The sequence below is a fragment of the Mustela nivalis genome (assembly GCF_964662115.1).
Source record: "Mustela nivalis genome assembly, contig: HAP1_SCAFFOLD_819, whole genome shotgun sequence".
Classification (NCBI taxonomy): Eukaryota; Metazoa; Chordata; class Mammalia; order Carnivora; family Mustelidae; genus Mustela; species Mustela nivalis.
In genome coordinates, this window is record NW_028135845.1 from 257,457 (window position 1) to 269,580 (window position 12,124).

Genomic DNA, 12,124 nt, shown 5'->3' on the forward strand with positions numbered 1-12,124 from the left:
ACAGCCCTACTCTTTCTACTGCAGGAGGAAGAGCCACTCATCCTCTCCACAGAGTGTGCTCTGGAATCGGCCACAGCTCTCGGAGGACCGCCTGCCTTCCCACCAGGGGCTGGGGGAAGCCAAGTCTTCCAGCTCCTCATCCTCAAACCATTCTGACTTTTTCAGGATGGGTAGCAGTCCTCTGGAGGTCCCCAAACCCAGGTGAGGAGCTCCAAAGCCTCTAATGGTGGAAGTGGTTAGCCTTTCCGTCTTAATAAGCCTGGAGAGTGGGGTTCCGGCCCATGAGCTGGTGTCTGAGATGGTGTCTTGGGACAGAGTTCCTTGGCATGCAGCCTGGTGGGGAGTGTACCCAGGAGGCAGAGGGGTTTAACAAGCTTGCAGGCCTACCCCTGTCCAGAGGATGCATTAATCTTTGAGTAAGAGCTGGTTTGTAGAATGATTTGAGACTCCTTCCCAGAGCCCTAGCAGATGAGGAATCTAGAAGGTGTACTGATGGCAGTGTGATGGGCAGAGGGTGAGGGCTGCCTCCCCCTATTGCCTTTGATGGGTCTCAGCCTTCATGGCCCTCACATTCTGCTTAACAAGATGGATCCAAATCCTCAAAGTCCTTGGTTCTTGAATTCCATGTCTGGATTGGCGAGGCGGTGAGGAGAAAAGACAGGGAGTTAGGCTAGATATGTGTGGTTCAGGCAAACCTTGGGAGACTCTGTACACCTGAGAAGTGCTCAGTCAGATGGACAGGTGTGGCTGGAGTGGGCTGCAGGAAGAGTGTTCCCTAAAAGAGAATAAAGCTGAATCCTGGGCAGGGCCTTAGGGTTGAGGGATGGTCTGGCACTTGGGAAAAGCATTTCCTGGCTGACCCTGTACCACTTCTTCTATGTGATACCCACAAGGAAAGAATCCTGTGAATTGCTTTGTTTTCTCAAGTCTTGAGAATGTCTGCCCCTTCTGGAGAGAACAAAGAAGTCTGTGACTTATGAATCCCTTCATAAATTCCAAGGAGAAAGAAGCATTTAGCATAGAGTATGAGCTGTGGAGTCTACCTCAGTTTGAACGGGCTCTGAAATGGACTGTTCCAAAAGTTTCAGGTCTTTTCCTCGTAGCAGGTCTGTTAACGGTGAGGAAACTAAGCCCCAAAGTCATAGGCCTATTACAAGAAAAGACCTGAAATTTCTGGAACCCTCTCCCTATCCCTATCTTCTGGCTTTTCTCCATGGGTAAAAGCAGGCAGTGGAGGAAGAGCACCCTCCCCATGCTAGCAAAGCAGATCAATTCTAGGCCGGTAGGAGTCCCACTCAGTGCACTGACCAGGGGAGTTCTGTGTGCTCACCTCTGAAGGTGAGCCCTTCAACCTGGAGTGCTGCTGTGTCTGCCAGTGGTGTAGCTGAGTCTGATAGATACTAAACAAAGACCATGACCCCTCTGGCCCCACAGGGGGTTTGATGAAGACAGCTGGGTACATATGGTGCCAGGCTAACAAGGCCACATGCCTGTGCTCGGTCCTGTCCTCTGTGTGTGCCGACTGCCATGCCACCCTTGTCTGCATGCCTGGCTTTCCTCAGGGCTACCCTGGGGCTGGGGCACCATGACCTAACCCTCGCAGTTCTGGGCTGGAACTCTTGTTCAATGTCCCCACCTCCCTTCCTGCCTGAGCAACATTGCTGAACAGTGGGGAAGGAGTCCAGAGAGTCCTCCTATCCTCTTGGGTCCTGCTGTAGCCTTAACTGTCCAACTGCTAGGGCTTCCCGCTAAGGCTGTACTCACCTCTTTGCACACCCCAGCTTTTTATTATCACCAAGAGATCCTACTTCCTGCCAAGAGATCCTACTTCCCAATCTTGTGATCATTTCCTTCAATCTCACCAGTGGTTCTCTGCCTGCACTGGGTGGCTCAGACTCCTAGGGCTGGCCCAGGAGAGCTACAAAGGCCCCTGCCTAAGAAGACAGAGGAGAGTTGGGGGTGTCCTCTGGCCTTTCAGCCCTGTGTGCTTAGCCTAGTCGAGGCTGGGATAGCTGGACCAAAGTGGGGCACAAGGCCTTGAAGAGGCGTGGGCTGGGCTGCTTTGAAGTGTTTGGCTCTGCCTGTCTATTCTGGGAATGCCCGCCTGGAGCCTGGCTGGTCTGGCCAGGCAACAAGGTTCTGGACTGGCTGCCTGTTTGCCAGAGCTTCTGAAAGACAAGATTATTCAGATTTGGAGCATTCTAATTATGTATTTCCATTAACATTAAAATTAATTTAGTCTCTTTTATCTTAAAGTGCCTGAGGGATCCTGTCATTAGCTTCCCTGCCTCTCTTAGGTAACAACAGCCAATCAGCTTTTTAATGCAGTAGGGGGAACTGTTATGGAAAGAAACCTTTTAGTAAAGCTATCTGTGACAGCTGAAATTCCCCTCATTATGTGAATTCTTGGGGTTTTGAATGCTCCAAATTCTATAAGCGGATCTCTCTTAAAGCAGGACTTCCCTAGGAAAGGAGCCAGTAAAGCTTTATTTGAAGTTAAGAAGTAGGTGTTGGGCTGGGAAAAAAGTTCTGTGGGGTGCTAATTCTTATCGAGTCCCAAGTTCATCCTCCTCTATGAGAAGGCTGGTGGCTTTTTGCTTTATTAGCTGCTACTGCGACAGCTTCTCATTGAGCTGCATTTCTGGACCATTTTAAATCTCTAATCAGCTGCAGGGCAGAGGGCTGAGAAGAGGCAGGGCCAATGCTCTGAGTTCACATGCCTCCCAAGGTCCTGGTTAGTAAGTGGCTCAGCCCCGTGTGGCCTTGGTCTCTACTCCAGAGTAGACATCTTTAGGGGTGGGAGGTTGCTAGCACAGCACTATTCTTGCCTGAGGAGGGATGGTGCCACCACTGAGCCCAGCTTGAAGCTAAGCTGCCTAAAGAGCAGATCAACTTGGCTAAGGGACACCTAGCAGTCTGGTTGAATAGCTAAGTAGAAACACAGGAACCAACTTCTGTTGCCCAGCTAACTTCTCTTTCCCCATCTTCCACCACACATCAACTGCTAATTATAAGCAGTGAGCTCTGTCCTAGGTTGTGTTTAATGAGGCAGAGAAACCAGATTGCTTTCTGCAACACATAGGGTTCCTGTCCCATGTTTGACATTGTCTTGCATAGCATCATGGCTTCAAATCAAGGATGAGTGGTAAGAAGCCTAAAGGCATTGCTAGCTTAAGACCCAGAAAAGGACACTTAGAATCCTAAAATATTTCTTGAGCTGCTGTGGGAATGCAGATGTTCCCTACCTCTTTCTCTCTCTCTCCCTCCCTTCTTTCTCTCTCTCACACACACATACCAGTGTTTAAAGGTTTAAAGTCTGGGCTGGGGAAAACTGACATTTTTTCCTTTTTTTTTCTTCCCAAATGTGATAAGAAATCCTGTCCTAACCATCTCTGAAATCAGTTGCTCTGTGAGTTCAGGAACTTGTTGAATTGAAGGAATCTTCCCTAAAGCCCCATTCCTGGAAGCATTCACTTAGGCGGAAGTTACAGGACTATCATCTAAAGGCTTGGGGGTTGGCAGGTATAAGTGTAGATTAGAGGTGACATCCAGGCCCCCTCAAAGTTTGGGATTTTAGGTCTTGGATCAAACATTCATTCCTTACATGACTTCAGACATGTCACTTGATGGCTTTGAATTTTTGTTTTCTCATCTATGTAATCAGAGGTTTAGACAGGCAACTTCCACGTTCTTCCTAGTTGTGTACCTTCAAGCCTTCCGTGTCAGCTCAGGTGCTTCCAGATGCAATTAACAAAAACCCCATCTCAAGAGGTTTAAGTAGTAAGGGAACACTGTTGGTTCTTATGGAAAAGTCCAGTGGAAAATACGACCTTCAGGTGTAGTCTGGTCAAGGTTCCAACTCCATTTTCCTGTGGTTCATTTCCCTTGCCTCCTTCCATATGCTAGCTCTGTCATCTGCCCAGCTTCCCTAATGGTGAACAGCCACTCCCGAGCACCCTGCTTCCTTTCTCACATCCAGGGATCACATGAGGACCTCCCTTCCAACCATGAACCACAATTCGTGAACCAGTCCCTGAAGCCACTACCACCCCTTATCAGGAAGGAAGATCAGTATACTATGGGGCTAGTTTGGGCCAAGTTTCAGTCCTAGCTTTGCCACTCCTAGCTATGTGTGACTTGGAAAAATCACTTCCCTCCTGAGCTCAGTTTTTTCATTCCACCTTCAATGATCAAGTGATTGATGATCCTGGCTTCCATAAATTTGGGTGTAAATGAGTTAATAGAACTAAGTATCTGGCACATCCTCAATACTCATCCTTTCCACAAATGCTCAGTAAACTGTAGTTGTGGTGAAGGACCCGTCCTTATTCACCTGTCTGAGGGCCATTTCAGGGCACTAGGCATCTGGGTAAAAGGCCAGGCCAGGCACTGCAAGACAGACCTGTTTATTCATGCCTCAGCTCTGTGGGTTGGGACAGCTCTGCTTGTGTGGGTATTCTTGTATCTTTTTCCATAAAGGACTAACTAAAAGATAACCTGCCTGAGTCCTGCCCACACTGGGTATCTGGCAGGACATGGTTTTGGTGTGGGGGAGGGGAGTGGGAGTTGCAGCTCTTTTGGTGCTATAAAGAGGGGCCTAAGCAGGGGCGCCTGGGTGGCTCAGTGGGTTAAAGCCTCTGCCTTCGGCTCAGGTCATGATCCCAGGACCCTGGGATCGAGCCCCGCATCGGGCTGTCTGCTCCGCAGAGAGCCTGCTTCCTCCTCCTCTCTCTCTCTCTGCCTGCCTCTCTGCCTACTTATGATCTCTATCTGTCAAATAAATAAATAAAATCTTTAAAAAAAAAAAAAAAAGAGGGGCCTAAGCAGTATCCAGATAAGGGAATGAAATGTTGCCAAAAATCCAGTCTCCTAGGCAGAAGTGTGAGCCCTCCAAGCCCTGGGGATGTGGACAAATGACCTTGGAAGCACCATCAGCTCCACAGTTCTCCAGTTTGAGGGAAGCTTGGCCCTATGTTCCCTCTGGCTCTATAGATATATTTAGGAGCTAGAACTCAGACCTCTCTCTCTCCCTTTTCTTTTTCCTGCCTTTTTTGTACTTGAGTAAAGACACAGGGCAGTAGAGTGTGGGGTCTTAAAAAGCTGATGAAGTTACCTATGTACTGAGAATATCTTGAAAGTATTCCTTCTTTCATTTGGCAGGTGCAGGTACTACTTCTGGTGACTGTTGCTTTCTTTCATCTTTAGGTGTCCCCTCCAGACAGCTAATCCAGACGGGCACTTAGGAGCACCTCTCTGCTTAGCATAGTCCCTTGCTGTCAAACCCAGGAGCTGAACAATTGTTTTGCAGCCCTTTCTTTGACAAAAGCCTCAAACAGGAAGATTTGTCTGCAGCCAGTTGCTTGCTGAGATGGCTTTATGTCCCCTGGGATCACACACCCTGTTGCTATCTGTGCTGCCTACTTCAGTGACTAGCCTAAGGGAACCAGGAATCCTCATATCCCATCTTTCTGTCCTTCTTCCATTGGTAGTTTGAGTCTCTAATAGCCTGGGCAGGGGTTGGTGGAGAACATAAGAAACCTCTATGTTCCCAGCCCCAGGAGTGCCCCATCCTACTCAGCATCCCTTCCATTCCCTCAATACTCTGGTGTTTAGCCATTGTTTTCCTACAGACTGCTAAAACTGGAAGAGGAAATCTGCCCTTAAAGTTTGAACAGCAGATGAGATTTGGGGAGCCAGGGTGACCTGGGTTGAGTTATGGGGACTGAAGGCCCAGCAAAACCTGGAGGAAGCACAGGGAAACTAGCAGGCTGTGGATGTGATTTGCCCTCTCCTGGGCAGCTGTCTCTTTGATTTACAGACTGCTTAAGTCCTGCCAAGTTTAGAAACAAGGAAATCCTGCTTTGTGGGACCTGAGGGCGCTTCCACCAGGTAGCAGACCATGTCCTATTTTCCTCCCTAATGCTGCTGTTGCACACCTTCCAGAGTTTAGCAGGAATGATGAATGTGGAAGTCTCTGTGTTGCAGGGGGTTCCTATTCATGGCAGCTTTAACATAGAAAACCATCTGTTTTCCCGGTCTCAAGGTGGTTCTGTTGTAGGACAAATCTGTAATCAGACTTGGCTTTAAAAATCTCTTCTTGCACTCACTAGCTACGGGACCTTGAGTAAGTGTCTTCACCTGTCTGGACTGTCATTTTTCTCTGTCTCTAAGATAAGGGTGGTTAAAGATTACCAGAGATGTAGTACTTGGTCAGAGCATCACTCGGGTGGCAGCTGCTTGAAGATGAGGCTGGGATGGCTACTCATGAGGGCTATTGCCTCAAACTTGAAGACATTGATGCCAGCTAACTGGGTGGGCCAAGGTCAATGAATGTCTTTCTCTATTTCCAACCCCCTGTACCACTCATGCTTCTGTGTTACTGGGTTCCTATAGAAGTACTTTCTGCTATTCTTGAATTAAAGAATAAAGGGTCAAACATCAAAGATGCTTTACCCCTGGGGATGGAGACCTGGAGTAGCCGACCAAAGGGCCTTGTTTGATGTCTTACTATCTCCTCCCTTCCTCCTCCACCCCCAGTGACTGGGCTACTGCCCTGAGACAGTAGAGAGAGGTTAGCTATCAGCCAGAAGGTGATGGCAGCAGTAGATTGCCTGTACAACTTTCCTCTCCCTGCACTGCCCAAACTTCCATCTGAAAAAGGCCTAATAAAGCTGTCAGGTTGCCTGCCTGATTCATCCCTTCCCTTTAGGATATAACCATTAAGGTCACTGGGTTGATGCATGTGAATACAAACTATGGCTCCTGGAAGGTGCTGCAGAGAAAGCATATGTGTGTGGGGTGGGAGGTGCCTCAGGGCTCCCATCACCTCACTTTTCAGTCTAGGTCACCACCCTCCACTGTCCCCAAGAAGCTTATTCTCCCATTGCTCTGATAAGAGTTCAGTGGCCCCAGGGTTGTGCCTTGCCCACCCAGCCAATCTGCATGCCAGGGGGTATGCGGTGATCCTGTCTCCCTGTTTCCTGGGGCATCCAGCCTTGTTCCTCCTTTTGGTGCTGCTGAGATTGTACTTGCTCTGTCAGCCACCAGGGCAGGCTTGTCCTGACCTGAGGCTTTGGTTGATGGCTCACCTCTTCTCGTTCTGCTTTGCTCTTGTTCTTTTGCTTCTGTAAGTCTTTGCATAAAGCATTGTCCTCACAGCTGAGCCTGCCTTATGGTCTATACTCTTTTTTCTCAGTCACAGCCTATCCAGCTGTTTTGGTACTTTTGAAGAAAGTGGTTGACTTTACAGAAGCTCCACCAACAGAAGCTTGCGGCTATGGCCCAGGACCACCATAGCCCCACCCCCACCCCTCCAAAGGGCCTCCCCTGTCAGGCATATGACTGACTGTGCATCATCTCCCCTCTCTCTCCTCTCTGCCCCAGATCAGTGGACCATCCCCTGCCCGGATCCTCTCTCTCCACAGACTTTGGCAGCTGGCAGATGGTAACAGGCTGTGGCAGTATTCAGGAACGGGCTGTCCTGCACACAGACTCCTCTCTCCCTTTCAGCTTCCCGGATGAGCTCCCTAACAGTTGTCTGTAAGTGTCTTGCTTGAGAAGGCAGGATACTCCCCTGCCCATATCAGAAGCTGGTGAGCAATCAAGAGTGTTGGTTAAGGAGTGAAGCAGCAGCTGGCTCGGAATTCCTGCCCCTCCCCAGTCTCAGCTAAGTATACCTCACTGTTTCTGGACTCCTGAGGTATGGAAGAGGCTTCATGGGCTGTTCAGGATATGTGTTGCAGTGTGTGTTCACTCTCTTGAGCCTCCAAAACTCATCCACAGGTGCCTTGGGGCACACCCTGAGGGAAAGCTGTCGGACTGTAACTATAGAAGGTTCTATTTCTGTCCAGGGCTTTGCCTGACATGAGAATCCTTTGAAATCAGAACAGTGGGGTAGTGAAGGTAGGTGTATGGTCGAGACCACAGCCAGAATGGAGCTGGGTCAGCTCAAGGGATATGCTCCTCTGAGCAGAACCAAGGGTTCCTTGCCATCCCCTTCTTCCTTTTGTCTTCTGCTTTTGCCTCTAGTCAGGAAAGAAAATTGGATGGGGATACCAAATCTCAGGCCTGTAAAATCCTCTTGCTTAAGCTCCAGTACTGGGCTTCCAACTCTTAAATGTATCTACTTGAGTGGCTGCCTCTGTGGCAGCCCCCTGCCTGCTTTACTGCTTCATGGATGTCAGGCAGGGTAGAGCCTCTAGTGGCCTGGGGAGCAGGGCACGCTCCTCCCCAGGATGGGCTGAATGAACTTCAGGTGCTGGGGGTTCATTGTCACCACCAGAATCTGGCTTATAGCTACCAGAGCTGACTGGTCAGAGGTGAGTTGCCCTGGGGAGTTAGGAAGGATCTGGGGCACCTGGGTGGCTCAGTTGGTTAAGCAAATGCCTTTGGCTCGAGTCATGATCCCAGGCTCCTGGGAGGGAGCCATGTCAAACTCCTTACTCAGCAGGGCGCCTGCTTCTCCCTCTCCCTTTGCCTGCTACTCCGCCTGCTTGTGCTCTCTCTCTATCAAATAAATAAAATTTTAAAAAGAAGAAGAAGAAGAAGGATCCCTACTGAGGGCAGACAGAAGCCAGACCTTGGGATTATAGGATGGAATAGGCCTAAGAGTCATCTCTGGAGGACACAAACATCTCTGCCCCTGCTTGATAGCACCCCTCACTTAACTGGCATTAGCCACTGAAACAGGCAGCTCTCTGAGCTCCTAGCCAATCCTCAGGATCTGGCAGGTTGCCAGAGGAAAGCTAGGTTCTCTGCGATCTCAAGACCTCCAAAATTGCAGTGTAGGGATGGAGTCAGGGTTGATTCCTGCTGAGGTCATACAGTATGTGGATTTAGTGCTTGGACTTTGTTATCAGAGAAATTTAGTCAAACTCTTGGCTGCTCTGCCTTACCAGCTATGTCTTGTGGTGTCAGCCCTGACTTCTCCGAGCCTGCTAATTCATCTCTCTTTGAGAGGGAATGGCACTAGAGTATCTCTGACTTCCTACTCCTTACCTGCTGTGTATCCTCAGGTGGATCACTTATCCTCTCTGGGCTCCAGTTTTCTTATCTCTAAATAGGCTGATTCCTCCTTCTGCCTCCCAGAAATAAGGGGCAGTGAGAACACACACGTATGGACCTTTGGATATTCCCTGTGAATACAAACTACTAATCTGAATTTCTCATTACATGTTCTAAGGAAAAGCAGAAAAACACATGGCCTCCAGCCTATATGAAATCCAGTTAGAGAGTAAAGAAGATCTAGGGCCATGTGTCTCCCCCAAATGGCAAGAGAGACTTTGGAGTTCTTCATGGTATTACAGGACTCCAGTATCAGCTCCATTTTCCTACTGCTGCTGCAAGAGCTGCTCACCCTAGTACCTGCTGCTTCTCTCTCTTCCACACTTAGTCACCCACTCATACCCACCACCACTCCCACCAGTCTACTTCCCTTCAGTCTGTTCTCCCCATACCTACCCCAGGACTGTCATTTATCCTCATATCTCCATCTGTTTCCCCCAGGCCCTGCAGTACAAGTCATTTGCACTGGGGAATTAGAGACATTGCTGCTACTTTGACAAATTCCCAGGAGGGATTACACAGGGATTGGTCTGTTGGGGGAAGTTTCAGTATAAGTTAGTGGTCAGAGTTAGTCTTAATTTTTAGGTAGATGGGAACCTGAGGGCCTGAGTCATATAGGTTTGTGATCCCTGGAGAAAGCCCTCCAGGGGACAGTTAGGATGAATACCATGTGAGTTCCTGACCTGTCCTCTGATTCCATGTCCCTCTCACCCCCAGACTGTGTACCTTTTAGCCATAGGTTGGATGTGGCTGGTATCTCAGGTCTCTTCTCTTCTGTTAAAGACCTTTCAAAGTGTCAAATAGCCTCATGGAATTCATTCTTTGATAAGCCCGAGTTTTCATGCACTTGTCACTTTGGGGTTTTTTTGTTTGTTTGTTTGTTTGTTTTACTTGTTCCCCTTCGTGACTTGTATTTCCAGGCCAAGGAGAGAAGAGGGACTTCTCGTCTTCTGTGATTAGTTTCTGTAGAGGCCAGGGAAGGAAAAGCAAATAGAATCAGATCAGGAATCCTTCTAGAGAAGTCAGCACCCTGATAGCTGTTTCCCTAGGGATGACAGTTGACTAAAGATGTAGCTGGACCCTCAAGGGTTTCTGGTTGAGGACCCTGGCCTCTTTAGGACACTGCCAAGAACTTTCTCCCTGAGTGCTCCAGGTCCTGGCCTCAAGAAGGTGGAGGTCTTTGGTCAGCCAAGGCTTGATGTCTCATCTTGTGGTCTCTCCTTAAGTCTCAGATTTGCGCCTCACATTATTCTCACGGAGGAATGGAAGCCAACAGTTGGCAAACTCTTTCCTGCTCACCTTCTCCCCCCACCCCAGTGTGCCATTAAAAGGTGCTGGTTATAGGTAGGAACAGTAGCTTGAGAGCTGAGAGGAATGGTTTTTTGAGGGGAACAAAGCCAAATGTTTAGGACCTGAACTGCAGGGGTAGTATGGCCACAGGACATGTGCTGGCCTATGCTAGCAAAGGCAAAAGGATAGGTAGTATGGTGAGGATGAGGATGTTGGATTCTGCTCCAGGGTAATGCATTCATTCCATTCTCCCTGCTTCCCTTCCTCCCCATAGGCTTGCAGCCCTGAGTGAGCGGGAGACTCGGTTGCAGGAAGTACGCTCAGCTTTCTTGGCCGCATACAGCAGCACAGTGGGGCTTCGAGCAGCAGCCCCCAGTCCCTCTGGTGCCATTGGAGGCCTGCTGGAGCAGTTTGTCCGTGGTGTTGGACTCCGAAGCACCAGCAGCAACAGCACCTTATGAAGTAGCCAGCCCACAACAATTTCCTGTTCCTCTCACCTGAGCCCTGAGCAGAATTAAAGCCATGCCCAGACAAGGGTGCTTCAAGATAGAAGAGAAATCTCCTCACTTCTCCTTTTCCATCATGCACATGGCCAGCCGCAAAGCAGAGCAGGTCTAAGGATAGGGTTCTCCAACCCCCAGCTTCCTGACTGGTGACCACCACCCCTCTTGCCACTGCCTTTCACCGACCCTAGTCTTTGTTGGGATTCCCATCAACTTTCAGAACTGTTGGGGTTTCCCTAGGGCCTTGTGGAGGCTGAGACCTCCACGAAAGACTCCCCTCTTTCCATTCTTGTTTCCTGGAGAGGAGGGATCACCTGCACTGAGAATGAGGCAGTTTGACACAGATCACAAAATAAAATCTTTTTGAACAACTGCTGTCTTGCATCCTCATTTGGTTGCTGTCTTTGTGGAATTGTTTGGAAGCTTCTTACTGTTCTTCCTTGTGCCAGAAGGGGTTGGGATGGGGGTCAGATAAAGCAGAAAGACAACTGAAGACTGGGTTGTGCCTCTTACCTCTTGAGCCATGACAGTGAGATGGTGACAACTAGTCAGAGGTTGTTAAGGTGGGAGCAGTTGTCCTGTGTCAATGGGCCTTAGTCACCTAGGAACCTACTTATTCACACGGATTCCCAGAGCTGCCTGAAATTTAGACCTCAGGTTGCTGAGATCTTCATTTAGCTAAGAAATGGCAGAGGTGGTGGGGGATACTTCATTTTTTTTTTAAGATTTTATTTATTTATTTGACAGAGAGAAATCACAAGTAGATGGAGAGGCAGGCAGAGAGAGACAGAGGGAAGCAGGCTCCCCGCTGAGCAGAGAGCCCGATGCGGGACTCGATCCCAGCACCCTGAGATCAGGACCTGAGCCGAAGGCAGCGGCTTAACCCACTGAGCCACCCAGGCGCCCCGGGATACTTCATTTTTAACAAGTTCTGCAGGTAGCACAGTTCTGGTACAGGTGACTTGCAGCCCTTAGCTATGGAGCCCTGACTTTGGTGGAGGGACTGGCTTCTGGGGCTTTGGAGGCAGCAATTGGTGTGGGGAGAATGGATCTGGCTGACTACCACCCTCATCTGCAGGGTGACCTAGATAGGACAGATTGCATCCTCACAGTATGTCTGCATCTCTATCACCATAAGTCAGAGTTCAAAGACATGGGCAAAGGGCTTTTCAGAGTGCTATCGCAGCTGCCGTTTAGTGAGTTCTGGCTCAACACAAAAGAGGTCATCGATGTGATTGCCCAGAGGAAGGAAATAATACTGGTGAACA

General features: G+C 49.2%; 1 protein-coding gene across 7 annotated transcripts in view; it reads left to right on the forward strand.

Moving 5' to 3' along the window:
* Nucleotides 1-11,227, forward strand: part of MTMR14 (myotubularin related protein 14) — a 46,311-nt gene extending 35,084 nt beyond the window's left edge. For 3 of the 7 annotated variants that reach the window (XM_082750234.1, XM_082750235.1, XM_082750239.1), the window contains 3 exons: nt 25-201; nt 7,384-7,539; nt 10,628-11,227. In XM_082750234.1, coding sequence (XP_082606360.1) covers nt 25-201; nt 7,384-7,539; nt 10,628-10,814 — 520 coding nt within the window. In that variant the 3' untranslated portion in view covers nt 10,815-11,227. The remainder of the gene's footprint in view (nt 1-24; nt 202-7,383; nt 7,540-10,627) is intronic. The other 4 variants (XM_082750236.1, XM_082750237.1, XM_082750240.1 and 1 more) reach the window with 2 other exon arrangements.
* The last annotated feature ends 897 nt before the right edge of the window (nt 11,228-12,124 follow it).